General features: G+C 46.7%; 3 protein-coding genes across 16 annotated transcripts in view; 2 read left to right on the forward strand and 1 right to left on the reverse strand.

Moving 5' to 3' along the window:
- LOC309355199 (uncharacterized protein) overlaps nucleotides 1-16,601 on the forward strand; it is a 35,424-nt gene extending 18,823 nt beyond the window's left edge. For 6 of the 11 annotated variants that reach the window (XM_081885794.1, XM_081885785.1, XM_081885788.1 and 3 more), the window contains 12 exons: nucleotides 3,177-3,219; nucleotides 4,599-4,894; nucleotides 4,994-5,139; nucleotides 6,707-6,774; nucleotides 8,376-8,599; nucleotides 9,299-9,558; nucleotides 9,995-10,120; nucleotides 10,292-10,433; nucleotides 11,529-11,579; nucleotides 12,577-12,646; nucleotides 13,094-13,384; nucleotides 14,981-16,601. In XM_081885794.1, the coding sequence (XP_081741920.1) occupies nucleotides 3,177-3,219; nucleotides 4,599-4,894; nucleotides 4,994-5,139; nucleotides 6,707-6,774; nucleotides 8,376-8,599; nucleotides 9,299-9,558; nucleotides 9,995-10,120; nucleotides 10,292-10,433; nucleotides 11,529-11,579; nucleotides 12,577-12,646; nucleotides 13,094-13,384; nucleotides 14,981-14,993 (1,730 nt within the window). In that variant the 3' untranslated portion in view covers nucleotides 14,994-16,601. Of the gene's footprint in view, nucleotides 1-3,176; nucleotides 3,220-4,598; nucleotides 4,895-4,993; nucleotides 5,140-6,706; nucleotides 6,775-8,375; nucleotides 8,600-9,298; nucleotides 9,559-9,994; nucleotides 10,121-10,291; nucleotides 10,434-11,528; nucleotides 11,580-12,576; nucleotides 12,647-13,093; nucleotides 13,385-14,976 lie in introns of all 11 variants that reach the window. The other 5 variants (XM_081885791.1, XM_081885793.1, XM_081885790.1 and 2 more) reach the window with 4 other exon arrangements.
- LOC309353961 (uncharacterized protein) overlaps nucleotides 1-20,219 on the reverse strand; it is a 122,191-nt gene that overhangs the window by 52,686 nt on the left and 49,286 nt on the right. The window lies entirely within an intron of this gene.
- LOC309355201 (uncharacterized protein) overlaps nucleotides 1-20,219 on the forward strand; it is a 42,160-nt gene that overhangs the window by 18,882 nt on the left and 3,059 nt on the right. For both annotated transcript variants that reach the window (XM_081885802.1, XM_081885803.1), the window contains exon 3: nucleotides 17,992-18,679. In XM_081885802.1, coding sequence (XP_081741928.1) covers nucleotides 18,139-18,679 — 541 coding nt within the window. In that variant the 5' untranslated portion in view covers nucleotides 17,992-18,138. The remainder of the gene's footprint in view (nucleotides 1-17,991; nucleotides 18,680-20,219) is intronic.

The following is a 20,219-nucleotide window of genomic DNA, read 5'->3' on the forward strand; positions in this document are numbered from 1 at the left end:
TTGTCTCTTACAGGAGGGGTATAAGGTTTGTTTTGAGAAGAATGTCTGCACAATTTCCAGAGGGGGGAAGCAACTAGTAAGTGTTAAGAAAAGTCAGAACAACCTCTTTGTTTTGGAAACACCTCTGGAGAGTGAAGAGAATGCTGAGAAAGCACAGGCACAGTGTGCAACTGTTCACACTCATGTTTCATGTGCTTGCGTGTGGCACAAGAGAATGTCACATGGTTCTTGCGAAGATATTCAGATGCTACCAGAGTGCACTAAAGGGTGCAAGGTAAAGGAATGTGGTAAACCCCTAAATTGCAGGGCTTGCAGGAAAGCCAAAGCCAAGGGATACAGCTATCCCAGGGTGGAGAGGGTAACCACCAAGCCTTTTGAGCTTGTGCACGCAGACCTTTTTGGTCCCATGCCAAAGCCAAGTCTGGGCAGGGCCAGGTATGTGCTGACGCTGTCAGATGATTTTACCCGGAACGCATGGGTATATCCGTTGAAATGGAAAGAGGATGCACCGCAACTGATCAAAGATTGGATTGCGGAGGTGGAACTACGGTTCTCCGCCAAGGTGCAGGGGTTCAGGAGTGACCGAGGTTCAGAGGTCACTGGGTCTGCCCTAAAGAGTTTCTTTCACGAGAGAGGGATACATCACAAGGTGACTTCTCCTCAGGAGAGGGGGGTGGCAGAGCTTAGGAGTAGAGCTCTGGTTCAAGCAGCACAGATTCAACTGAGTGACTCTGGTTTGCCTCAAAGCTTTTGGGCTGAATCGACGAAAGCTGCGAATTTTACGACGAACAGGTCCTACAATTCAGTGGTAGGTGAAACCCCGTATTTTGCACTCCACGGAGAGAAACCGCAGGTGCATTTCCTCCGGGTATTTGGTACGAAAGCCTTGGTGCCGGTACCAATGTCTCGGCAGAAGGAGGGTGGTCCAAAGGTCCAGGAAATGATCTTCTGTGGGTATGAACCTGCGACAAAGGGGTGGAGGTTTGCATATCCAGAAGGTGATCAGACCAAGCTTCTGATCAGTAAACATGCTGAGTTCTGTGAGCAGGATGGTTGGGCAAGGCGCAAAGCGAGTCCTGACATTCACTCAGATTATCTGTCTGATTCTGAGGAGGAGGGAGAGCCAGAGGCTGAACCTGATGATGAGGACCAGGTCCATGATCAGGGTCCAGAACAGGATTGGGCGTCTCCACAGGTTGTTAAAGGAGTGTCCAAGAGTGAGCCTTCATCTCCTGTTAGCATAATGGAGAAAGCTCACAGATGGGTCAAGTCAGAGGGGGAGTCTGATGAAGAAGACACACTTGCTGGCCCCAGTGGGTCAAAAGAAGCACCTCAGTTTGTGCCCAGGCGATCATCTCGGGCAACAAAAGGAATTCCACCTGAGAGGTTTCAGGTCACCAATGCGTGGGTTGGTTTCGCACAGTGCAAACCTGAGAGTTTTGAGGAGGTTCAACAGTTGCCTGGAAAAGATGCCAGGAAGGGGCGAAAGGCAATGAAAAAGGGGTTGAACGCTCAGAGGTCTGTAAGTGTGTGTTCACGGTTCTCCTCTCAGAATGCAAGGCGAGAGGGGGTGTGGAGAGAATCAGAACTTACAGGGTTAAGAAGTTCTGTGTGACGTCTCACATTCTGAGGCGTGGTTTAGTATACTGAGGGAGTGTTTCCTGTGACTCAGTGTTGTTCCGTTCAGCAACAGAGAGAGAAGCAAGATGTGCGCTTTGTCGCCAGGAGGAGATTTATGAGTTCTACACGAATAAAGACTTTTAGAAGATAAGGAAGACACCGTGCGTGCAGCCTGATTTATTACACACACACTGCAACAGTTTCTACGCTGTGCACACTCTGCTAAAGTAGCTGAGAGCAGACCGCTGGGAGCAGGAAAGCGTGAGGGCTCCATCTGCAAAGGCTACAACCCTCCATAGTGTATGTATGAAATGTAGCTTTTAAAGTAAAAGGAATATTAAAAATACCCTCAGGTCTGCTATATGAGTACGTTCTTTAATAAGCATATCTACATGGTGCAGTATTTTCAGTACTGTACAACACTAATAAAATCAATATAAAGTTTAAAATAAATGCTATTATTTCTGGAAAATAAAACACAAATAATCAGCAATGACAAGTTACATAACATCAGAAATGCAAATTACTATCTGCTTAGAGTCGTCTGTGACTGGACTTAACGGTCAGGGGTCCCTTTACCTTTACCTTTAGACAAGTAAGGCAACACACAACATATTAAAATTATAACTGATACATTGTGACAAGAAATAAATTTATTCAAAAAATAGGCTTTAAGTAACAAGTCTCAAATGCTTATAAATTTATATTGACTCCTCAAACATCTTAAGAGGATAAGTCACCATGTTTGTCTCCACTGATAGCAGAGCTTTCAGCTCCACACTGATCATCTGCGAGATCATAGAACAAAGTTGATGGTTGTGTAAAATTCAATGAGCTTGTTAGAAGCTGTGTTTTCTTCTCTTCTAGGACTTTATGAGCTACATATGCAAGCTTTTCTCCTCTGTCTCTTCCTATTCCTTTTTGCTAAATAAATAAGTCCACCTCACATGTCACCTCACATGCTGTTACACATAATTGTATAGGCGTGGGTACTTTAAGTGTATAAAGCATTAAAAGTACTTTCTGTAAAAAAAAAAATCACACTGTATGGCCAAGGGTATACAATTGCTAAGAATAAGGTCACACCAAAATAGAAAAAAAGGCTATTACATATAGTTGAAATACATACAAATTCAAATGTTCATCAAATTTAAATGAATAGCATTTTTAAAACTAAAACAAAAAAATGTTTTCTGTAGCTCACATTTCAGAAGTGCCAATGGTGAATGACACATTGCCCAGTAATGTAACTGGATCAAAAAATTCATTATTCATTACTTGCATTACTGGCAATATCACAGCTTGACTTAATTTTTACTAGATTTTTAAAATGTAGGTTGTAAAACTAGTTCTTACATTAGAATTTACAGTTTGTGGAGAATATTCTATACCCCCCAAATAGCTAGTGTGACACCCCTAGTCACTGGTTAAGGAAATAAGTGCTTACCCAGCAAGAAATGCACTGGCACCAATTAAATATAGAAAAAGACTGTTTGGGGGGCAGGGGGAGGGGGAATAAAGCAGCCAATTTTGACCTCTCCCTTACCTCCCTACAGGTTATTATTATATGCTGAGCAATGAAAGAAAGAGAAAAGTGTGGTAAGTCCCAACACAATTCTGTTTGCAGGATGGACAAATGTGTTGCTAGAACGAATGGTGCTAAGGGATTCGATGATAAGCAAGGGGGACGGGGGACTGACAACCCCCCAAATTTCAAGGAGCGGGTTGGGTCCCCTCAATATTCTGTGCCCGTGACCATGGGAGTAGGCAGAGGGCCAGCTGCCCCCCCAATCAAGTAAATAATAAAAAAACTCAACTAATTGATCTGTTGTGTCCAAGAGAACTCAGTTCTGTCCCCCCAACATAAAGCCTGCCCCCTAAAATAAATCCTGGCCACACTCAAGTCTTCGACTGGCCCCAATGGGCTGCTGTGGTGGACCCCTTCAGGCCCTCCCTGCTGTTGTGACAGATCCCATCAGGCTTCCTCTCACCACATGACATCACATGCAAACCATAATACTCTGAATTCAAACTTCTTCGTATTATCATAGAGCATGCTTTGTATGCAGGGCTGGCCCCAGACATTTTAGTGACTGAGGCAAATCAAGTGGGTGTTTCCCCAGAAATTGTAGTTTGCTAAGGGTGTGTGTGTGAAAACACAGGGGAAAGTCACTTCTCTCCTTTCTTTCCCTCCTACCTTCTTTCCTTCTCAGCAGCCCCACCAGCAACGAGCAGTGGCAGGAGCAGCATCAGTGGCAGGGAAGACCCTCGCCCTGCTGTGGGGGGAGGCAGTGCTGGGGCTTCTGCTCCTCTCAAGGAGGAATAAAAAGAGTGGAGAAGTCACATGCAATCCAGGGGGGGTCCTTAACAAGAGATGGCAATCTTTTTCCAAAACGCATGTTATGTACACACATGCACACACTTTCCCTTTTCAAAACCAACACCTAAATGTATACAAAATCCAATCGGGTGGGGGTGTGGGGGGTGTGATGCTGGGACCAGGGGGGCTGAGGCAGGCTGGGATGGAGGAGGCAACCTGAGATGAAGTGGCTTTTTCCTTCTGCTGGTAGAAAGGAGGCTGCCTTACCTGAAAGAGGAGGCAGAGCTGGACCTGACAGCCAAGACCAATCAGCTGGATAATAATAATACCCTAGCCCAGAGGGGAGAGGGGGAGGCACAGCTGCTGCATCTTCCTCTCTCAGGAAGATGGAAAAGTATGGACAAGAGAGGCAGCTGACTGGTTTGGGTATATTCTTGGCCATTAAAACGGATGGCAAATTACATCATGCTTTTTCCCAGTGTGGAATAAATCAGCATGTTTTCCAAGTTGCATAGAAAATCAGATCTCAGCATGCTCAGAGGATCAGTGAAGGCAGTATACCAGAGGTAGAAAACTTAAGCCCCAGCTTGTATCCTAATCAGGTTCTAATTCTCTCCCCACAACAATGCCTAAAATAAAATCCATGTTTTTGCCACAGGTCCATGAAAGGAGTCGTTTTCACTGGTGATGAAATAGTCTGCAAGGGAAGAAAAGAATTACTTGAAATTATTGAAAAGGACCTAGAATTCTTTTTACTTGAATTGTGCTATGGCTTTATTATCACAACGAAAGAATACTGGGACTTTCAGAAAGCAGAGGAAGACTCCAAAGAGAAAAGTCAAAAACTGCTGAATATGGTCCAGGAAAGGGGGGAGGCAACTTGTTGCTGGTTCCTGGAACAAGTAGACAGGAAACATCCAGGATCTATTAAGATTCTTCTAGTGGCAGTCCATGGTGAGTTTGACTTAGAGTACTTTCTGAATTTCAAGGACAGTTCAACTACCTTCCTCCTCCTTGCAACAGTCATGTCAGGTAAAGAATTATCTTTTACAGGCTTGGGTAAAGAATTGGTCCAGGAGACAGGCCCCTCAGGGCTGAAGTCAGAATCTCCCCTATTTGCAGAGGAAGGAAGAAGCAGCAAGATGGAAAACCCAGCAGTTTGTGGGGAAAGTGTTGTGTGTAATCTGTGTCCCTGTGAGGTAAGTGGCTGAACAGATGGGCCCAGACCGGGGGAGGGGGCAGCTGCCTCCCCCCAGTCAAGTAAATGAATAAAAATACTTAACTAAAAGTAGGAATTGTAGAAAGATTTTGACAGATTTTTCTGAACACTTGGAGTAAAAAAAACAAAAACAAAAAACAAAGTACCGTATTTTTTGCTCCATAAGATGCACCTGACCATAAGACGCACCTAGGAGGAAAACAAGAAAAAAAATATTCTGAATGAAACAGTGGATGTATGATTTTTGTGGTTCATGCTGTGGCCACAGACATGATATGTGATTTGACAGTGAGTTTGGGGTAGCCCAATGCAAAAATCCTGAGGATCCATATGGATCCATGCTTTGTAACCATGTTTTTGTGCCATTGCGGCCACACAAAACAGTGGCTGTGTGGTCTTTTTGGTGCAGGCTGTAGCCATGGACATGCTATGTGATCTGCTGGAGAATTTGGGGTGACCCAATGCAAAAATCCTGAGGATCTATGTGCTTTTACCTCCCCCCTCCCAGACAGCCTCCTTTATCACTAGAGTCCCTTATCTCTTCTCCTGATCGCTTGCTGATCAGCTGCTCAGCGGCTTTGTTTCAACGCCCCCTTTCCTCTTTCTAAAAAAAAGAAGCACAAATTGCTTTTTGCCCCTGGGCAATTCGGCTCCAGGGACCACACATTCGCTTCATAAGACACACAGACATTTCCCCTTACTTTTTAGGAGGAAAAAAGTGTGTCTTATGGAGCGAATAATATGGTAATTTTAAACAACTGTTGTTGAGACATTTCATTCCAAATCTGCAATACACAACCAGACAAATTACTCCTGAGTGTCCCTGCTCAGGAACTGGAGCCAGACCAGCCGCCCGGTTCTCTATGGAGCTGGTAATGAATAAGCGTGTGAGAGGGTGACTACAAGGAAGTTGGCAGAATGAGTCTGACTGAACACAGACTAGAGCCTCTTTGAAGACTTATTCTGTGGCAGTGCATTCCCATTTCCTGGAATGGGAATGTTTTCTTAGGTTTTCTTTTCCTTTCACTGTATCTCTCATGTGATTGGTTGAGTGTGGGTCACATGAGAGAGGCATTCCATTCTGTTCCAACTGTTATTCCAGTAAATATCATTTTCAGCTGTTTTTATGCTTCTCTCTCTGCATGAGAGGAGGGAGAATGGCTGCCAAGAGAGAGTTCTCAGGATACTCATTTGGGCCGTGTGTTAGTGTGATCTGTCTAAAGTGAAACAGAAAGAGGAAGATCCCTAAACGTTAATAGGGAGAAACCTGTGCAGGGGCTCTCTGTAAGGAACAGGGAGAATGCCACTGAGGTGAAAGAAAAAAACCTTTCATAAGAAACGGTCAGACCTGAGTGAGAACTACTATGGCCAAAATGAATGTAGAAGAAAGTAGCTCTAAAAGAGCCATTAGTGGTCTGTATTTGTGGGTTTGACCTCAAGCAGTGCTCCTTGGTGTGGTCGTTTGGGTGTTAGAAACAGACAGGAATGTCCTGATTTCAGGTGGGAAAGGGGTCTGGCGCTCATATTAATGATAAATTATTTTGTAGCAGGATCTTCCAGAAACAATCAGACCAGAGGTGTTTTTGGACTCAGAAATGAGTTGTGAAAGATACAGGTGAGCAATGTCTCTCTCAGATTTTCAAAGCTTTCTCCTTTAAGGGAAAGTTGAACATTGAATATCTTTTGGGGTTTCAGAGAAGTGTTCAGCAGAGCACATTTGGCATATGAAGGTTTCACAATCATCATATGTGGTGGTCCTTTCTAAAACGTTCCCAAACTACATCTGTGTCAGGGACTGGGCAGAGGAGGAGTGGGGGAGACCGCCCCCCCCCGAACCATCCAGGGAGGAGGAAGAGGAAGACAGTATAGATTTAGAACGGGGTTGAGGGAGGTCACAGTTCAGAGTCAGATGAGAGGGAAAGTTGGGAAATCATGGGAGAGCAACACACAGCTAACATGTTGTCATTAGAAAGCATTCCAGACATTCCATCTTCCAGAACCCTGTGAGCCTTTAAAGTAGGAGAACTAAGAGGTCAAAGACAGCACCAATAGAAGTGATGAATGAGGAAGAGGGATAGATGGGATGTGTGGAGATTCACTTGGGACAACGCCATTATTGAAGAGACTGGGTTGTATAGCCTCTCTCTGTAAATATTGAATAAAAAAGGATGGTAAGAAATATTCCCTTGTTACGATAATTTTCTGGGCAATAGCTGGGTGTTGCTGACAGCATCCTGACAATCTGTCACTTGCACATTGCATTCTTGGGTTCTCAGGAACAGAGCTGGGAAAACATTACGATTCAACATTGGTGTTGCTTAAATCCAATTGTTTATATCCCCCGTCCTCTGAGGAATGGGCTTAGCATGACAAAATGATGTCTAAGCCAAAGCAGATTGTGAGGAAAGTGAAATCTGTAAGTTTGGAGAAAAGGTTTTTCTACTCTTTAAATAAAGGAGCTCAGACTTATCAGATCTTGCAACATTGCAGGCACATGGAGAAGAGCAGAAAGAAGGTGTGCCCAGGCAGAGAGGAGGAGATATAGTTTTGCCCACTTCCTGCCTGGGCACAAGGGGGTGTTCTCACAGAGCTCTTGCTAGCAAGTTTACGGTAAAACCCTTTCATGCGCCTATCTAGCAAAAGACAAATCGTTGGTTTGACTGCATTTTAAATGTCTCACACAAAGAGCTCGTGGTTTTCCACTTTTCAGTTGTGATCTTGGGGTTAATATTCCACATCTCCATTTCACTCTTTTACACCCCGCTTTCCATAGGGGTGTAAGTGTGCGTAGGTCTCTTCCTAATCTTCATAGAATCATAGGATTGTTGGAAGGTATCCTGAGGGTCATATAGTACAATCCTCTGCAATGCCAGAATATGCAGCTGCCCCATACAGGGATCAAACTTGAAACCTTGGCATTATCAGCTCCAGGGCTTTTTTCATCTGGACCTCACCAGAACTGAGTTCCAGCACCTCTCAGGTGAGCGCCATGGCCATTATAAGAGAAGAAGGGAAGCGTTCATGGTGAGTTGCAGCATCTCTTTCTAGAAGAATAACACTGATCAGAACCGTGCTCTAACCCATTTTATTGTTTCTTTGAGATTTTCTGGTCAAATATGATTGGGGTGGGGATTGCTTCCCATCAGGAAGATGCAGAGGGTGTCCAGCTGGTGTTCAATCCACTTCTCTTTCCATTTTCCCCTTTGTGGCATTCAGGCTGTGCTTCACGAAGGCCGGATCCTTCCTTTGCTTTTATACTGATGTCATATTTGAGGTGAGAGGAGCTGTCACCATCACCTACCACTTTGATTCATGGTCTAAGCACCTGGCCGAACAGAACACAGAGGACTGGGTTGTCGCTGGGCCTTTGATCAACATTGAAGCAGATCCAGCAGAGGCTGTGGCAGCTGTTCACTTCCCTCACTTCTTGTGTCTTGCAGGTATGGCAGGTAAAAAAGCTTGCAACAAAATAAATATTGCATGTAACAGGATGGGTGCAGTGATGAGCTCTGTCATCCAAACTCATGGGAGGTCATGCCCAGGCTGGCTGCAGAGGAGTAGTGGGAGGCACCAGTTGGGGAACCCCCAAGGGAACCCCCAGGGGAAGAAGGCTCAGAGCCAGGAGAGTGCTGGTGGGACAATGACGAGGGATCAGAGGGAGCAGCCTGGGAGGAGGTGGTGTTGCAGGTTGGAGAGGGAGCAGGGTTTAGTGAGCAAGAAGAGGCTGTGACCGAGAGCAGTGCAAAATTGGAGGCAGAAGTGGAGGTTGGAGAGGAGGGGGACTAGGAGACAGATGTGAGGCAGGCTGCTAAAGAAGTCAGGGCAGCCTCCCCCTCCTTTTGCAGCCTGCTCCTTTCTCCATTCGTCTCCCAGAATCAGAAGTGGTATGAAGAAGGCAGAGCAAATACAGACATAGTTTTGCAATTCAGATCGCTTTGGGAAGGACCTGGGGGAGAAAGAGCCTTAGGGAACAGCCTCATAGGGGCTAGATGTAACGGAATGAGTTGCAGTGCAGGGTTGACTTCGCTGACACTGGGTGTTTTATTGCTGACCTGCTCTTGACTCCAGTTCCTGGTGTACGGCTCCACAGTTTCCCACTTGTATCATGTCTGTTTGTTTTTTCTTTTGCTCCTTTCCAGGTAAAGATGGTTCCCAAGTCCTCATTGCACATTTTGTGGAAGGCGGCATGAGTCTAGAGAAGCCAGACAGAGTGGGGCCATATCATGTTGTGTTGGAAAACCCAAACCTCTCTCCACGTGGAGCCATTTTGAAAACATCATGGTCATGGTTTAAGCGGAAGATAATAGTGCACACTGTAGCACTGCTCTATCAAATGGTTCAATTCCAGCCACCAACATTCCACCTGTACCTTCTGCCCAATGACCATTCCATAACAAAGGTAAGCAGGATTCTGCAACTCTGATTGGTATTCCAGACGTCCTGGATCTTTTGCTTGACCATAGGAAGCCTGACAGAGTAGCTATACAAAATTATGCATCAGAGTGTGTCATGGTTTATGAACTGTATCTCCTTTTGTTGGGCTTGAACTAATTTACCAGACTGCTAGCCAACATCAAATTACCTACCCATATTTTGGTCTCTGCTACCGAAGTGGTTTAGTTTTTTTATATCACTGATGGAGATCCTGTGCCCCTTCAAATGTTTTGGGACTACAAAACCCATCATTCCTGAACCATAACATCTGGAAGGTTGCAGGTTCCCTATCCCTGCCTTAAATGCTGCAACAAAGCCAAGAAAGGGGTAGGGATCCAGTCTTCCAGAAATTGGTTATCTTTCCTGCATAACTCAGAAGTGCCCTTCTTTGCCTTTCCCAGGCGGTTCATGAGCATGAAGTACAGTGCCCTTCACAAAGAATAGACAAACCCCCCTGGACCCTGAGGCCTCTGACGATTGGCTGTCGCTTCTTTGTGGAGACAAATGATGTCAGAGTCTGTCCCAAGGTGAGACACAAAGATGATGAATGGCTTTGCTAGGGCAGAGCCATGGCTGTGAAGGATGAGAACGGGAGGGACTCCACCAGGATCCCCCTCACCCTTTAATTTGACTCCCTTGGACTGGTCAACTGGGCTAAGCCTTGTTTGCACATAAGGAGGTTTTATGCTCCCCCACAGGAAGTGGAGTTTCAATATTTGGATGCTGACAAGATGCAGCAGTACGTGGAACTGTCTGCTGAGCAAATGCAAGACATGTTCAACTTCAGTGTGATGGACAAGCGCACAAATGAACTCATCTGGGAAGCCCATGTGACACAAAGTGAGTTGGATTGGAGGAAGATCGGAAGGTTTGACCATAATTGGGGAGGCCGGATGGAAAATGACACCCCAGTCACATTCCCTCTTTGACTGCTTCATGAATGAATAGACTTTATTTGCGTAGCCGACAGGCCATAGCATCAAAGGACAAACAGCGACAAAAATACATTACGAATATAGTTACCATAAAATCTTATGACCTATTAAAACCCTAGGTAGAAGCTGGATTATCATTCATCCATGACCCTCTGTCCCATGGGCAGCGGCCTTTTCTCTGGTAGATTGTTCCAGGTCGGTTAAGTAAATAGACCAGCCAAATTGAAAGATTATAAATATAACCTCGGAGGGATGGTCAGGACAGGGAGAAAGATAATAATAACCAGATGCAGATAAATTAATAATCTCAGTACTTAAAACTTGGCAGAGGTAATAAAATAATAATAATAAAACGTAATGATAATAATAATAAGATCCTAGGCGAGGAATCCGGGTGACAACACTGCTCTCAGTCTCATTGCTCTCTCGATAAATTTGGCAAACTTCTCTGTTGTCGAGCTGTTCTGGTCGGCTAGGAGTGAGAACAATTTGGCTTCACAAGAGCGGCCCGGGATGGCAGATAGGAGTGGCGTGATGGTCTCGTCCCTGAGATCTTTATATAGGGAGCAAGACAAGAGAACGTGTGACACAGTCTACATAGCGAGCTCCACAGGGGCAGAGCCGGTTCTCGAATGAAATTTTTTGATATCTACCTTCAAGAACAGCTGAGGGTAACATATTTAGTCTGGCCAGTGTAAAGGCCCGTCTGAGTTTTGGAATGGTTAAGGTAGACAAATAAGGTGCCCGAAAATCAAAGTGGGAGGGGGGCAGATAAGCGTACCAAGCACTAAATTTCTTAATATAGGCCAGATTATTCTGCTGCTCAATATCCTTCATGTGCTGGTCAATAAAGGTTTTTGCCTTGGGGGGACCCATTTTCAGGAGATGCTGTGCTTGGAAGCCACATGTAAGTAGTTTTTGATGCACTACTTTGGACCACCGACTTCTATGAGCATCTCGTGTTACTGGAGGTGACTGCTTCATTCCTGTTCTCTTTCAGAAGAGTTAAAGTCTCCTGAGATGACGTCTTCTCCTTCAAGCTCAGAGCAAGGTCTGCAGGTTTTAATTACTTACTTCCTCGTAGTTAAATCCCACCTTCCTCCCAATGGCAGCACAGAGTGGCTGGTGATACAGTACCATAGAAAAGTCACTTTTGTAATGTTAGGGAATCGCCTTCCGGTGCAGGTTCCCCATTGCTTTATAGTCTCCTCTGGTGCCAGATGAAGTTCTTTCCACGCAGCTAAATTTTGTAGAAACAGCTTTGGCTTGGATTCAGCACACCCAGTGTGCTAACAGAATCCAGTGCAAATGCTCACAATACTTCAATTGGGCTTTCCTCCCTTCACCCGCCACTTCCCTCAAATGCACTTTGGAGGGTCAAGGGGAACCCTCAGAACAGCCAGAAAGGGTGCAGTGTGTGTACTTGGCTGTTGGGGAGGGATAGCTCTGTCTGGCAAGCAGGAAAGGTCACAGAAGGCGACATTTAATTTCTCCCTGTATGTTTTACAGCCTGGACTTCTTAGTTTTCAGCTGAGTGTCAGTTGTTAAACTATTTTTCTAATTGCATGTTAATGTATGTGTTTGTTGCTCTGTTTTTCCTTGTGAGCCAACTTTGGAAATTGTGTTATGAAGGGGTAGTGTAAGACTATAACGAGTAACATATGTGACACAGAGTCCAAAAAGGTGGTATTCTTCCAAGGACAGGGGCCTTGTGGGTAGTTTTCATGGATTTAAATGCTGGCAGAATGGCCTCTCTCTCCCTACAGTATCGCAGCAGACCCTGCCGGCAGTCCTGGTTTGCACCCCCCAAAAATTGTTCACCCGGGGCGATGGCCCCCTGGGACCCCCACGCTATACCCCTGCTACAACTATGATGTAGAATGGAAGGTGAGAAGCGTGTGAGTGTGCAAAATTTTGGTGTCACACACAACGCTGCTGTAATTTGTGACCCGAAGGTCCTCTACTGGTTCACGTTCCATCATTATCATTTCCCTGTGATCCCTCCTTGTTTCATACCTCTCCATAAACTTTCTCTCTCTCTTTTCCAGGTGCTTGTTGCTGCACTCTGACCCATGCTGCTTCCAGCAGCACTGACTCAGGACATGGTGTGGAAAGCAGGTAGGGCTTGACATTCTCTTTCCTCACACAAAGCCAGTCCAGCTATTAGGGACAAAACAGCAGCTGCCACAGGCAGACAGCAGATGTTTGGGGGGGTGCTGTTTAGGCATCGGCTGCACTGCTGTTGCTGGAGGAGCAGGAACATGCAAATGTGTACGGTCAACAGAAGCTAAATTGCTATCTCTCTACATATCGGTTGCATGCAAGGCTCCCCTCAGAGCAGGAGGAGGTTTAGCTCCAATCCCAGCATTGTGTTGCTCGGACCTCGAATCACTGATCAAAGATGGCTCTCTAAACTTCAAAGCAGCTTCAGGCCACCCCTCTTTCCCCTCCCTCAGTGTCAGTCACAGTCATGGAAAGTGACAGGACCTCCTGATGATGTAGTTCCTTCCCATATCCCTTTGCTGAGCTTCTCTTGTTTTGTGTCTGCTTTTCCTGTTGTTGGAGGCGCCAGTGCAGAGTGAAGGTGAGGACCATCAGAGAACGTCTGGTGTCCATCCTGGAGAATCTGGATGAGGATGAACTCAAGAGGTTCAAGCTCAATCTCAGCGATTCCCCCATCAGGGGTGGCTATGACAACATCCCTCGAGGGAGGCTAAGGAATGCGGATGTCATGGACCTGAGCTTGCTGCTGCTTGGTTTCTACATGGAAGATGCTGTGCAGGTGGCGGCTGAGGTGCTCAGAGCCATCAACTGCAGGCCTGAGGCAGAGAGGCTCATCTCCCTCTCTGAGACTGAGTAAGAAAGAAGGAATTCTAGCTCACAGAACTTGCTAGGATGGAAGGCAAATGGAGTGCCACCTGCCCCCCCCGCCCCCCCAGCAAATGCAGAGTGGTGGATTGATAATCTCTTCATGGGGGCAATGGGGATGAGAGGATAAAAACCTTACATCAGGGATAACCAACCTGGTGCCCTTCAGCAGTTGGCTTATCTTTTTTATTTAACAGAATGTGTGTAATGCTCAGTTATAAGAAACAAATCTCTAAGCTATTTGTATAAAACAAAAAATATTATTTTTAAAAGTCAGAAGTTTAAAATGAGTTGAGCTTAAAAAATTTCAAAATGTTAATAGTATCAGCAGCTAAAATATAATTTTAAAAATAAAATCACCTCTTAAAATACGTGTCAGCTTTACGTATCTGGGTAGGCTTGCCTAAACAAATATTTTTTTAGCAGGCACTGAGCATAGTACAAAGAAGACAGCTGTCAATGGGCAAACCGTTCCAGAGTGTAGGTGCTGCCTTGCTAGAATATGGATTCCCTAGAGGGGTTGGACTGCTGCTCCCATCAGTCCCAGCCAGCACTGCTAAAGATCAGGCATGATGGGAGTTGTAGTCCTGCAGTTTACTTAGGGCACTATGTTGGCTACCGCTGCTGTACATACAAAAGCTGTTTGCTCTGGGGCAATGTTGTTGGGGATATGAAGACATGGATCTAGTTGTGCATCCACACCACATTTTTAATGCACATTTAGAGCATGTGGCTTCCCCCAAAGTATCCTGGGAACTGTAGTTTAGCCTTTCACAGGGCTGAAATACACCATGCTCTAAATAAAATACTGTTCCCAGGATTCTTTGGAGGAATTTATGCACTTAAATGGTGTCGATCAGCCCTTCGTCTTGTGTCCCTCAGATCTGAGGCTTACAGAAGAGCACTTCCCATGGTCACGCAAGATGGGAGTTGTAGTCCAGCATCTTCTGGAGGGCACCATATTGACTACCCCTGATTCACATGGTCTCATGTTCCCCAGTTTTGGGAGTTTTGCTACAACATGATGAGGGAACAGCTTGCTCTGCCTGGGAACAGGTACATCAGTGAAGCTTCTCACAAATTTAGGGATGTGTTTCTCACTTTAGGTAAAACCTGCCCTTTCTAACTTCCTGAACCCCTTGCCTGCACCCACCGACATACTTTAGGATTACCTGCATAGGCCACCACTTGGAACATTCTAGAGCTGTTTTTCAACTTTGGGTCCCCTGATGTTGCTGAACTTCAACTCCCACCATCTTTGAGATCAGGTTAAGCTGGCTGGGGGTGATGGAACTTGTAGACCAACAACATCCGAGGGCCCAAAGTTGAAGTTAAAGATCATTCTCTAGACCAAGAGCAGGTAACCGTTGAAGCTCCAGAAGTTGTTGAACCAACTCCCATCAGCCCCAGCCAGCTTGGCCAATGGAGCCCAGGATGATGGGAGTTGTAGTTCAGCAACATTTGGAGGGCCAAAGGTTTCCCACACTTTAGAAATTTGGGGGCTTCTTTTCCCTTCATATCCTGACAGTATTTAATTGCTTCACACATGTACTCAATGATCCCTTTTTTCCTTCCTCCAGGAAGTAGTTCATGCTGAAACCTGTGCCTTAGAACTTAAGAAGAGCCTGCTGGATCAGGCCAGCATCCTGTTCTCACCGCTGCCAGCCAGATGGCTGTGGGAAACCTGCAAGTGCAAAACTCGCTCCCTTTCTGTGGCTTCCAGCAACTGCTATTCAGAAGCATTTCTGCCTCTGACTGAGGAGGGAGAGCACAGCCATCAAGCCAAGGAGCCGTGTCCTACATGAAGTTGTCCAGTAACTTTTTTGAAACCACCCAAGTTGGGGACCAGCACTGTCTCCTATGGAAATGAGTTCCATGGTCTAACTCTGCGCTCGCTATGTGAAGGACTTCTATCTGTCATGTGTCTTCCAACCTCCAGCCTCATTGGCTGCTCACTGGTTCTAGCATTCCAAGAAAGGGATAAAAACATTTCTCTGTCCACTTTCCTCACGCCCTGAATAATGTTATAAACTTCTATCATGTCCTCGCTTACCTTTTCTCTAAACAGTCTCTGCAGCCTCTCTCATATGGGAGTTGCTGCATCCCCTCAATCATTTTGCTTGCCCTTTTCTGAACATTTCCCAACTCTACAATGTCCTTTTTGTGGTGTGGAACCAGAACTGTACACAGTATTCCAAATGTGGTTGGCCATGGATTTGCAAAATGGTATGATATTCAGTTTTAAGTTCAGCTCCTTTCCTAATGATCCCCAGCATGGAATTGGACTTTTTCACAGCTGCCGCACACTAGATCCACCTCTTCATCATGCTACCCACTGTGAATTTTAGCCCATTGAGCTCTTAAGAATTCTCCCACAAAATTCCTAGCCTTTCCCAACAGAGCTTCAATTTCCAGACCTCCAGGGAAATACCAATGAGCCACACAAAGCAGTTCTGGTATTTCCCCCTTTATTCCCTTATAAAAGAAAAGACACGACACAGTCTTCTATCAAAGTATAAAAAGAGTTTACTCACATTCTGTTCACAATCGTATCCCAGAAGGCAGACTTAGCTTAGAAAAGTAACATATACCTTGAAACTATCCCATAAGGAGACAGTCCCTCTGTCCTCTCTTGGCTGGAAGCTGGAAGCCAAGAGAGCATCTTTGGCTAAGCAGATGTTGCTTCTTCAACTAAAGTAGTCAGAGAGAGAGAGATGGCTGCCCTGCCCTGTGCTATTGTTACCTGCACGGGTGAGGCCACACCCACCTCTAGTCACATGCAGAGGAAGTTTACCTGCTGGCTGGACAAACATTCCTCCCCTTGTGTAAACGTTCACTCTAGGAATGTTGTACTTAACTCCTCTTGTGTTTGACATACCACAGCAGTGCTGTCTCATTCACTAAGCACAGTGCCTCTGGTGAGCAAAGTCCCTCCTGAGGCTGCAGTTCAGTGCATGTTCCTTTCCTGACAGGACTTTTTCTCTTGCTGCGAGATGTACATCTTGGGAGGAGGAGCAGGTTTCAATCCCAGGAGATGAACAGAATCCCAGGAGATGAAGCCAGAGAGAGCCAGCCTGTCCTTCTCCAAACTTCCTGGGTGGTGGTGACTCCAAGTTGGTTTGCCTTAGGGCTTCCTAACATTTCTCCTTTCCAGTTTGTACATTGTAAATAAAAGTACTTTGTAATAAAGATATTTTACCAATAACATTCTGTCCTTTTCATTAGGCCTGCATAAGCTTCCAATATTCTTTCATCAAAAGGAAACTGGTCCAAGAAGTCTCTCTCAATTTTTGGTACACTTCATCATGGGAATTTGGTTATGTGAAAGAAATGAGAGGAATAGTCTGGGATGCACAGAAGTCCACCCAAGATTTCTGGGCACCTGCACTAGATATCGAAGAAAGCCCCCCTCTAACCAGCTCCCTACAGATCCAGATAATTTGATCAGGACCGACCGACCAGAGAACTTGGGGGAGTTCCTTCCTATCCCTAGTCCAATCCACTTCCTGGAGCCTGTGCCTGGTCGCTGCAGTTCAGGGGAGCCAACTTGAATTAAATATGTGGGGGGGGGGCTTAGGCAGTGGTGTAGTGGGGGGTGCAGGGGGGGCCGGCCACACCGGGCGCTACATCTGGGGTTAGGGTTAGGGGGCGCAAATCCACGGGTTAGGGGGCGCAAATTACTTGCCTTGCCCCGGGTGCTGACAACCCACACTACGCCACTGGGTTTAGGTAAGCCTTGCCCCACGTAATCGATCACAAGATCACATCCTTTGAATGGCAATGACTGTCAACCTCGGAGGTGGATCTGGCCCTCTCAAATATTTTAGGGGGTGCAAAGGGCCCTGGCTCCTATGCTGCAGTTAATCCCATTGAAGATCTGGGATGTCAGGTGTGGGGCGTCTTCCTCCGTGTAGTAGCGAAGCCGGAGCATGTGCGTTTGTGGCACCCGCTCCTTCAGCGCCATCCATCGATGGGAATTGCCTTCAGTTTCCCTCTGAACTTCCGCAGCTCGTCTTTCTCCAAGTTCTCGAGGGGGTCCTTCAGGCACCGGCGCGTGGGCGTTGCCAGGATTATTATATTTTTTGGGGGGTGGACCTTTGTTAGGGGGGCAGAACCGACGTGATTGTTCAGTTAAGTATTTCTCTTGTTTTACTTCATCTAGGCCCCCCTGGTTGCTCCAGTCCTGCACCGGCCGACGGTCTTCGGGATCCCGCAGCCAGAAGGTGGGCAGCCACTTTGGCTTCTCCGAGGAAGAGGCGACGGCCAAGGGCTTCCCTTCTGCGCTGAGAAAGAGGCGCGCTCCACCCTCTTTCTTTGCTCACCTGGCGGTTCCATTTCTGCCCTTCTGGGTCCTGCGGTTCAGCAAGGGCGGATGTGCTCGTTTTGGCAACAAGGGGAGAGGAGGGAGGGAGATGCTCCGGGCTGATACACGATTAGAAGTTGAGCCAAACTTGGAAGGAAGCGGCGTGTTTTCATTTAGCCGTTCCGCCCCCCCCCCCCGCCTGCCTGCGAGCCAGTCTTCTGGGAGCGCCGGGAAGGCCCTTCCCACGTTCTCGCCTTTCCAGATCCGGCGCTGATTCTCTGCTCGACGGGAGGAAACCTCGGGAGTCTCCGCCCCCGCCAAGCGCCCGCCGAGGAGCCGCTTCCCCGAGGGCGTCGCCCGCTTCCTTCTTCCTCCTTTCGGACGCTGCCGCCTCTCCGGCTCTGCCGCGGGGCGAGACTTTCCTCTAGGCAGGGGCGCCATGGCGACCCCCGAATACCCCTTGGCGAAGGAGCCCCTGGAGGAAGGAGGCGAGAAGCTGAAGGCGAAAGAGGCCGGCCGGTCCACCGAGAAGAAGGGGGAGAGGGAGGTGGATCCCCTCCTCAAGTTGCAGACGTCCCGATGCCTCAAGGGTTTGCTCCAGAGTAGCAGCGACGACGACGACGGCGACAGGGACCCCAACACGTGGCGATTGCAGCAGTCGGTCGCCCCGCAGTCTCTCTCTGAGCGGGAGAATCTCTATCTCGCTCTGCTCCCTGTCGTTCGCGCCTTGCAACTCTCGCTGTGGACGTTGAGTCGGGACGAGCGGCGGAGATTCCGCCGCAAAGTGCGCGAGATTCCGCTCGAGGAGGGCTTCGTCCGCATCCCCGAGGAGGCTCTGCACAAGGCAGGCGCCTCTCGCCTCCGAGACCTGCTGCTCAGCTACTACGGCGTAACTTACGCAGTAGAGGTAGCGGCCGATGCGCTGAAGGCCGTTGGCTGCGAGTACGAGGCGGACAGTCTCCTCTTCTCCGTCAGGAAACGTAAGTCTTTGCTGGATCCTGACCTTCGCAGCCGTTCAGTCTGACAGCAGATCTTTCCTTGCCTGGTTGCGCCAGCCCAGCGCTGAGCTGCAGCCGTGAAGGAGGGAAGGAAAAACAACCATGGGCTTGGAATGTTTGGAAGTATCTTTACTTTAGCGCCAGGCATTTCGCGCATATGGAACAATTTGGTATGTTTCAACCGTCTGGTTGCTATTGCTTAAAATATTAGAAATACCTTCAGCGCCCTTAGGACACACAGAACAGCAAAGAATCAGCCTTAAGTACAAGGGCAGGCCGTTTTTTGGACTCGGGTAGAGCTTGTCCCTTTGTAGAAGGGAAAGTCCTTTTTCTTTCCTGCTTGAGCCCTGCAAAAAAATTAAATCAGGCCTGTAAGTTCAGAAGGTTTGCAGGCCAGGAACAGAGGAAGGTCCCAAATGGGCCTCATGGTCCATCTAGCTCAGGATTGCTAATCTTGCCTGACTGTGGCCCTCCGGGGTTTCAGGCAGGAGTCTTTCACAGCCCTACCTGGAGACACCAGGGATTGAACCTGGGACCTTCTGCATGCAAAGCAGGTGTTCTGCCACTGAGCCATGGCTCTTCCCTGGTCATCCAGCTGGAAGTGCTGCCTGCTGAATGTCCTGCAAATAGATTGCACTAGGAAGAGGAGGAGGAATTTCCATGCTTTATGATGGTATAAGCAAGTTCCCTGGATTTTCTGTTCAATTCTGCCACTACAGCACAGTCTCCAAATGGCTGTCTGCTGAACATGCTGCATGCCCATTATTACAGGATGACGTCAGATGATTATTATAAATAAGGAACTGGGTTTCCACCCCACAATAAACTTTCGGTTAACCTTCCTTCAAATCAGCCTGCAGCGTGCCCGAGCCACACATCTCTCCCAAGAAATCTTCTGTTGTAATTTTTGTTGCTCCACAAAAAGTCTTCCATATTACGGAGTTTAAAATAATACCTAAATAAGACCATAGGAATTTGACACTGTATTGGCATAGTTCCTGTTTCTGCTCTAATACTAGCTGCTGGAGTTGGGGGGGGGATAAACCGAGTAGTCTTATTAGATATTAATTTCTCCCCAATACGTTAACTGTGGGAGCACCTAAACCATTATTTGTTCTCAGTGCCAACTTTGCTTCTGGTAAAATTAAGAATTGCTTGTGCAGATCTTGATGTCTTCAAGGCCTAAGTGCTGCTATATGGTACCAAGTACTTTTATCGGAGAACAAATCTCCAAATAATTGAAATGTCTCACTTGTTCAATTATTTGTTCATTTAGGAACCATTTATGCTTCTCAGGCTGTGCCTCAAATACTACAGCTTTTGTCTTGGAATAATTTATATTCAAACCTTTGTTAGGACAAACTACTAAAGTTCTTTAGTAATCCCCTCATACCCACGTGCTTGTTCTCATAGCACCATATTCCCGGTATATAGCAAGATGGATACCTTATGGGATAAAAGTGTAACAGGAAAAAATTCTGGTTGTTTTAGTTCTAGTTATTACATCATTTACATAAATGTT

Source organism: Podarcis melisellensis (assembly GCF_964234715.1).
Source record: "Podarcis melisellensis genome assembly, chromosome: 13".
Taxonomy (NCBI): Eukaryota; Metazoa; Chordata; class Lepidosauria; order Squamata; family Lacertidae; genus Podarcis; species Podarcis melisellensis.